The sequence below is a fragment of the Macrotis lagotis genome, chromosome 1, assembly GCF_037893015.1.
Source record: "Macrotis lagotis isolate mMagLag1 chromosome 1, bilby.v1.9.chrom.fasta, whole genome shotgun sequence".
Lineage (NCBI taxonomy): Eukaryota > Metazoa > Chordata > Mammalia > Peramelemorphia > Peramelidae > Macrotis > Macrotis lagotis.
In genome coordinates, this window is record NC_133658.1 from 910016071 (window position 1) to 910023751 (window position 7681).

The window sequence follows — 7681 nt, forward strand, 5'->3', positions numbered from 1 at the left end:
GTCCAGGTAAAGAGAAGCTCTAGATGGGGAAAGAGGAAAGCATAAGTTTGGAATGCTGAACTGCACTTGGGCCCCTCGCCCTCTCCTTTTTAGCCCTGAATGTCAATTAAGTGTCATTATCCAGGTGGAGCGTGGTAGAATTGGGGGGACCCCACCCCCATGTCACCACCGCCCTTACCAACTCCTACTGCCGCCCAACCCGGAAATCCGCTGACCTAGGGTAGCGAGAGTTAAAAGCCAAGGTTGAGTGGACTGGGGAGACAGCAGAGGATGGAATGATTCAAGGAGAGAAATAATCAGACTTACTGAGGGCTGAAGGACAGGCAAAGTGGGTGCCCATAGGTGGAGGTTGGGGCAGGGCTTGTGGATGGGAAATCAGAGACTTTTGTTGCGTAGGAAGAAGAGCAGACATATAGATGGCCAGGGAAATCGGTACAGAGAAAATGAATGGGCAGAAACTTAGAAAGATTGGTGAAGAGAGGGACAGGTAAGGAGATAAAGAAAAACACATAGGAGCAGAATAACAGAGTAAGGAGTAGACAAATGAATAAATAGACAAAAGAAGGGGACCAGAGAGGGCCAGACTCAGGGACAGGTGAAAATAAAGACAAGTGAACCACCCCTTCAGTGTGCTTCAAAGGGATTGGATTAAGAAACTCTGACAATGGGCTGAAAGGGAAGTTGGAGGGATGGGGTCTATAGAAGAAAGGATAGAAGCTTCTCTCTGAATTTTCTAATTTTCCTTCTCCCCAGGCCCTGGTGCTGGATTCCAATGGAGCTCAGGATCCTTCTGCTCCTGAGTCTGCTAGGTAAGACTCTCTCTACTCTCCTCAGGTCGAGTGGGGACTCTGCGCAGTGATGAGTGCATCATCTGTCCTCATCTGTCCTCAATTTATGTTATGTGGTCCAGCTTGAAGAGTTGTTTCCCTGACACCATCAATGTTTGCCTGCCCTGCTCCTTCTCTAGGACCTGTTTTGGGTCAATCACCCTTTTGTGCATGGTGCTTCCCATTTCTGAAGCTGTCTTCCTGTGTCTTAGTCTGTTTTCCTGACTGCCTGGGGTTCTCTCTCTGCCCATCCATCTCCCTTTCTGATATTCTCCCCCCCCCTTAATTGTCTAATGCTAATTTTTTTCTAATTTCTAATTTTTTCCTAATTGTCTTCGTTTCTCTTTCTTCAATTGTCTATATCAGTGTTCCTTCCCTTACCATTGCCTATCTGTACCAAAATCTCTCTATCTCTCCATCTACCTCTTTCTCTGACTCTTTGATTCTCTTTGTCTTCATCTCTCTTTATATTTCCACCTGTTTGTCATCTTTCTTTCTTTTTTTTCCAAAAGGATTGAGCCAGACCATTGACATCACGGATGGGCTACCCATTTTAAATGACACCAACTGTATCCCTAACTCCCAGCCATGGCAAGTGGGATTGTTTGAAGGCAGCCAGCTTCTATGTGGGGGTGTCCTGGTTTCCCCACAATGGGTTCTCACAACAGCCCACTGCAACCACAAGTAAGCCCTACCCTGTCCCTCCCCCAGAGTTTGAGGGACCCCTGACATCCTAAGGTCCAAAAGTTTTTTTTCCCTCCTGTTCTGAATTTCTGTTCTCTAAAATTCCTCCTAGCTCTGACATCTTGTAGTCTAAGGTCCCTTCCAGCTCCCACATTCCCTGTTCTAAGGGTCTGTGATATTTTTTCTTTAGGGTCCTCCCTGACCCCTACCGCCCCCCACTAGGGCACTTGGGTAAGACACGGGAAAAAACCCTGGCTACAAGTCAGATCTTCCCAAGGACTCAGACTATGCTAAAGAAATAGGAGTAGGAGTCTTGGGATAATCAGGAAAGGTCTTCTAGAAAGAGGATCAAAGAGGAGCTTGATGAGTGTCAGAAGACTTGGATTTTGATGCCTTAGACAAATCTCTTCTCCTTCAGTCTCAATTTCCCTATCCATGAAAGAAGTCTATTGCCTTTGAAAATTCATGTTTCTGTCATGCCTACAGGAAATATTGGGTGCGCCTTGGGGACCACAGTCTTCAGAATGTGGATGGGACGGAGCAGATCCGACGCACTGGACTATCCGTGACCCATCCTGGCTTCCAGACCCAACTAGGCAGTGTCAATCATGACCTGCGGTTACTGCATCTACCCCTCCCTGCCCGTATCACACATGCTGTTCAGCCGCTGGCTCTGCCTACTTCTTGTGCCACTCCTGGAACACTGTGTCAAGTATCTGGCTGGGGCATAACCAATTCACTCAAACGTGAGAAGGGTAAGGGGGGCAGTATCTGAGTTTGGAGCTCTTGGCTTGGGGGCCAAGGAGGATCAGGAAGGCTACAGAGTCAGAAGTCTGGGGGGTGAGAACATCTTTGGGTTTAGGGGTCCTAAGGGTCAGAAGCCTGGGGGATGCTATCATCACAGAGGATTAGGGGGCATCTAGGGTATGGGGAGGTCACAAGTTGAACATCAAGGGTCAAATGATCATGATCTATAGATTTCCCCAAATGTCAAAAGAGGAGGTTGGAGAAGTCCAAGTCTAAGCCTAGTATCTTATGATTCAGGATCTGGATTCAGAGGAGTGACAGCTTGTAATGGCTAGGGCTCTCAGGCAGCAGTCAGTCAAGGCGCTCCCATTAGATTCTTACTACTCATCAGACATTATGCCAAGAGCTGAGGATGTTAAAAGAAAGACAAAAATATGCCTTGTCAGAGCAGCTAGGTGGCTCAGTGGATAGAGCACCGGCCCTGGAGTCAGGAGTTCGTGGGTTGAAATCCAGTCTCAGACACTTGATAATTACCTAATTGTGTGGACTTGGGCAAGCCACTTAACCCAATTGCCTTGCAAAACCCTAAAAAATAGACAAAAATATGCCTTGTCTTTGGGGAACTCACAAACTAATGGAGGAGAAAATGGGCAAATAGTTACTAACAAAAGATGGATTGCAGTCTAAGAGGGAAAGGCCACTGGTAGCTGGAGAGATTAGTGAAGATCTCCAGCCGATATTTGGGTGTGTGTGTGTGTGTGTGTGTGTGTGATGGACTGAGTTTTGAAGAAAGTCAAGAAAATTAAGAAGTTATTATGGATTATATTAAAAATTATTATTATATTATAAATTAATGAGGGGGAAAATTTTCCTGACTTGGGAGATAGCCAGAGAGTCATTGTCACTGGGATGGTAGAGGACATAGAGGGAGTGGAAGTGTTAGAAGAATGGAAAAGGGGAGCGGCTAGGTGGCACAGTGGATAAAGCACTGGCTCTGGACTCAGGAATACCTGGGTTCAAATCCAGTCTCAGACACTTAATAATTACCTAGCTGTGTGGCCTTGGGCAAGCCACTTAACCCTGTTTGCCTTGCAAAAAAACAAAACAAAACAAAAAAAGAAGAATGGAAAGGCAGGTGGGGGCTAGGTTGTAAAGGGCTTTCAGAGTCACACAGAAGATTTTATATTGATTCTGGAGGAATCTGTAAGTCATTGGTGTTTATTAAAGGAAGGGAGATGTTAGGGGAGGTGCTGACTTGGTCAGCTCTGTGCTTTAGGGCTTTCCCACCCCATCCCAGGACAGCTAAGTGGAAGGGGGATGGGATTGAGGAGAGATGATAGGCTGGGAGACCAATGAGAATTCTAGTACAGGAGTCCAGTTGAGAGTTGATCAGAGCTGAGCCAGTGGAGAGAAGAAAGTATTGATGTTGAGAAAGAAAAAACAACGACAAGAGAGGAACACAGGTGACTGGAGGGTAAGAGGCTGAGCATGATAGTAAGTTTTTGAGTCTGATGACTAGGCCATTGTTGATACTATTACAGTATTTGTGCTGTTTGGAAGAGGGCAGGGTTTGAAGGAAAAGACTGTGAGTTTTGGTTGGGATATGTGAAGTCTGAGACCCCCAGCTCAAGGTGTTCCAGAGGCAGATGCTACAGGATGCAGACTGGCATCCTGGAGGGAGGTTGGGTAGAATAAATAGATCTGGGGATGGCATCCTTGAGCACTGAGTAGACTGCCAAGGGAGAAAGTGCACAGCAAAAAGGGAAGAGGATCTAGGACCTTCTTTTGGGGATCTCCCACTATTCGTGGATATCACCTAGATGAAGAGGTAGGAAGGGGCACTGAGAAAGAGCCGTGGGAGAGACAGGAGGAAAACCAGGAGAGGATAATGTCCCAAAACTTAGAGAGGAGAGAGTATCTGGAGAGAAAGTGACCCAGAGTCAAAAGTCAAAGGTCAAGAAGGATCAGGTTGAGGAGCAGCTAGATGGTACAGTGGATAGAACACCCATCCTGGGATCTGGAGAACCTGAGTTCAAATCTGGTCTCAGACACTTAGTAGCTGCATGACCCTGGGAAAGTCATTAAGCCTCATTGACTCCAAATTCCACCCCCCCCCCAAAATAAGGAAGGAGAAAAAGTCATTTTTTGGCCATTAATAATAGTGATAACAGGTAGCATTTACATAACATTTTCAGGTCTTTAAAATGTTATATATATAGAAATTGGTGTTGTTCAGTCAGTCATGTGCAACCCTTTTAACTCCACTGGGGTTTTCTTGACAAAGATGCTGGAGTTGTTTGCCATTTCCTTCTCATTTTACAGATGAGGAAATTGAGGTCAAATTTCCTTGGTGACTTGCCCAGGGTCACACAGCTGATAAATATTTGAGGTCAAACTTTAACTCAGGTCTTCCTGATTCCAGACCTGGTGTTCTATCCATGGCACCATCTAGCTGCCCTTTATACATTACATAATCATAAATTAATTATCAACTCGCATATGTCTATCTATATATTTCATCTCTATCTCCTCTAATCTCATTGGTACTTTTGAAAAAGAGAGTTTGAGTTGGATGATGAAATTGTAAATAGTATTTGATAGTCAGGGGTTGAAGGGTGACAAATATCAGGGTTTGAGACTCTAGCAATCCTGCCTTGATACCTTTGGCAATTCAGAGGCAAAAATTAAGGGGTTAGGGAGCTTGGGACCAGATCATCAGATCATGGTCTAGAGAATTGACTAAACAGTGGAGTTAAAAGGGCAGGGTTGCAAGGATGGAGGGCAGGGAGAAAGGTATCACTATCACTTGGATCATGTACCCCCACCCCTTTTTTTCTCAACCAGAACCAGACAAACTCCAATGCCTATCCTTGAGGATCACCCCAGATAATACGTGCCAGACTGTGTTCCCTGGGATGATTACAGAGAACATGGTGTGTGCAGGAGGTGAAAGTGGGAGAGATGCTTGTCAGGTGAGTGACTGAACCAACAAAGACCAAGAGAGAGGCAAAGAGAGTAAGGTACAGTCCAAGATAAGGAGACAAAAAGAGGAAAAGACAGAAACAATGACAGAGATCAAGAGGAAAAAAAGAGAGATAAAGAGAGCCAAAGATCTTGGATTCAACTCTTGCCTTTGCTATTAATTGCCTATATAGCTTTGAACAAGTCATTTCTCTTTGTTGTCTTTGTTTTCCTGCTCTATAAAATGAGGCTCTTATTGGACACTGATTCCTCCCATCTCAAAATCTATAAGATTATGAAATCTATAAAAAAAACAGAGGAAAAAAGAGTGACAGAAGCAGAGAGAATCAGACAGAGAAAAAAAAGGAAATAGATGTGGAGAGAGATGAAAAATGAGAGGGAAGGGACAGAGTCAGAGAAATAGAGAATCAGAGATAGAGAAACAAAGACAGAGAATGAGAGAGAGGAGAGACAAAGATAGATGGAGGAAGAGAAAGAGAGAGAGAGACAGACAGAGAGACAGAGACAGAGAGAGCAAGCAATTGAGGAGGAGCAAAGAGAAAGAACAGCATAAAAAGGAAGAACTTTTCATTTGGATTTGAGGCTCAGATCTGTGTCTCTTATTTCTCATTACAGGGGGACTCAGGAGGACCACTGGTGTGTAACAAAGTCTTGCAGGGCCTGGTATCATGGGGTGCTGTAGGTCCCTGTGGTCAATCAGGTATCCCTGGAGTCTACACCAAAATATGCAAGTACACAGATTGGTTACAGGAGACAATGAGGAAGATATGAGCTGATCTGTTTCTGGACCTCTCCTTCTACTCTCACCCCATCACTTTTCTCTTAAATAAACTAATTTGTGACTAGAGAAGAGGCTGTGTCTGTCTTTGTTGAAAGAAAGGGGAAGGGGGGGCAGCTAGGAGGTGCAATGGATAGTGCACTGGCCCTGGAGTCAAGAGAACCTGAGTTCAATTCCAGCTTCAGACCCTTAATACTTATTTAGCTGTGTGACCTTGGACAAGTTAGTTAACTCCATTGCTTTGCAAAAATCCACCCCCCCGAAAGAAATAAAGAAAGAAAGGAAGGAAGGAAGGAAGGAAGGAAGGAAGGAAGGAAGGAGGAAGCCACACAGTAGTCCTCACATTCCTGGATTCCTGTTTTGGGGGAGAATGGATCACTGAATTATCATCCCAAGTTCTAGGTCATTCAAGCCAGAAAGGCGAGTAATTCCCTCAAGGACATAGAGCAAAGATAAAAGAAGGGGAATGCCATGGATCTTTCTGCAGCAAACTTTGTAAAACCTGTAAATCCTGGAAGGAGGAGAACAGTATAGGTGGGGGAAAAGAATGGAGAGAGAAGAAAGGGAAGAGGGAGAAGAGTAGGGAAGTAAGGGGAAGAAGAAAATAAATCTAAGAGAGAAAAGAATGGGATAGGAGACAGGAGAGGAGAGGAGGGGAAAGATAAGAGAGGAAAGAGAGAGAGAGAGAGAGAGAGAGAGAGAGAGAGAGAGAGAGAGAGAGCGAGAGAGGGCGGAAAGGAAGAAAGGGAGAATGGAGACAAGACTCCATCACTAAGCATTTAATAAGAACCTACTAAGTGCCAGACACTCTTCTGAGGCAGTAGAGATACATAATGGAAGACAGAAGGTAAATAGAGTGGGGGACAGAAGAGAGAGTAGGATGGAAAGAAAGAAAATGGAAAAAAGAAAGGATGAATGAAAGAAAGAAAAAGGAAGGAAGAGGAAAAAGAGAAGGAAACAAGGAAGAGGGGGAGAAAGATGGGAGGACAGGGAGAGAGAAGAGGACAGATGAAATGGAAAGAAGAGAAAAATAGAATAGAAGAGAGGAGGAGAAGGAGATCTGTGGACAGCACTTGGGCTAGGGAGAGAACTGGCAGGAGAGGCCATCATCAAACTCAAAAGGTTTAAGGTTGTCTTCCCCAACCCTGGGAAAAGGCAGGAGCCTGGCTCATCGAGGTCTTTCTTGCTCCACCTACACACACCTATACACACACACACACACACACACACACACACACACACACACACACACACACACACACACACACACACACACACAGAGACACAAACCAAAAACACAACCCTTTACAAGCCCAGTCAAGTCAAAGATTCAAGGCCTCTGGGGAGGTGTCAATTTGAACTCTTAATCCCCACCTCCCATTAACCTCCAGGGTGGGTGGGGGCTCACAGAGGGGCCTGAGCCTAGATCATAAAGCCAGAAAGAGAAGAGAGAGATCGACACGGACTTAAAGGGACAGAGAAGCCAAGAAAAGTGGTGAAGGTAGATTGAGCAGCTTTGCTACTACCTTGTTAAATTTTTATATATACATATCTACATGCATATGTATATAATGGATTAGACTATGGATGGTTTAGCATGATGCAATAATATCGCTTACATTGTCTTCTATATTGATTTCTGTGATCCTTATGAACTAGACAG

The 7681-nt window shown here is 44.8% G+C and overlaps 1 protein-coding gene across 2 annotated transcripts; it reads left to right on the forward strand.

The window, feature by feature from the left end:
• The first annotated feature begins 273 nt into the window (after positions 1-273).
• KLK12 (kallikrein related peptidase 12) lies at positions 274-6075 on the forward strand. Of its 2 annotated transcripts, none has more exons than XM_074192753.1 (6): positions 274-328; positions 754-809; positions 1340-1511; positions 1998-2266; positions 5103-5230; positions 5856-6075. In XM_074192753.1, exons 2-6 carry the CDS (start codon positions 773-775, stop codon positions 6009-6011), a joined length of 762 nt encoding a protein of 253 aa, XP_074048854.1. In that variant the 5' UTR covers positions 274-328; positions 754-772; the 3' UTR covers positions 6012-6075. The 2 variants fall into 2 exon arrangements, with proteins under 2 accessions (XP_074048854.1, XP_074048855.1); XM_074192754.1 differs by having other exon boundaries at positions 1998-2257.
• Positions 6076-7681: the final 1606 nt, after the last annotated feature.

What these genes read in the sequence shown, in the direction of transcription:
- KLK12 (XM_074192753.1), top strand. Translation starts at nt 773, where the DNA reads ATGGAGCTCAGGATCCTTCTGCTCCTGAGTCTGCTAG. An exon ending in TCTGCTCCTGAGTCTGCTAG is followed by an intron (nt 810 to 1,339) that starts GTAAGACTCTCT and finishes TTTTTCCAAAAG; the next exon opens with GATTGAGCCAGACCATTGAC. An exon ending in ACAGCCCACTGCAACCACAA is followed by an intron (nt 1,512 to 1,997) that starts GTAAGCCCTACC and finishes TCATGCCTACAG; the next exon opens with GAAATATTGGGTGCGCCTTG.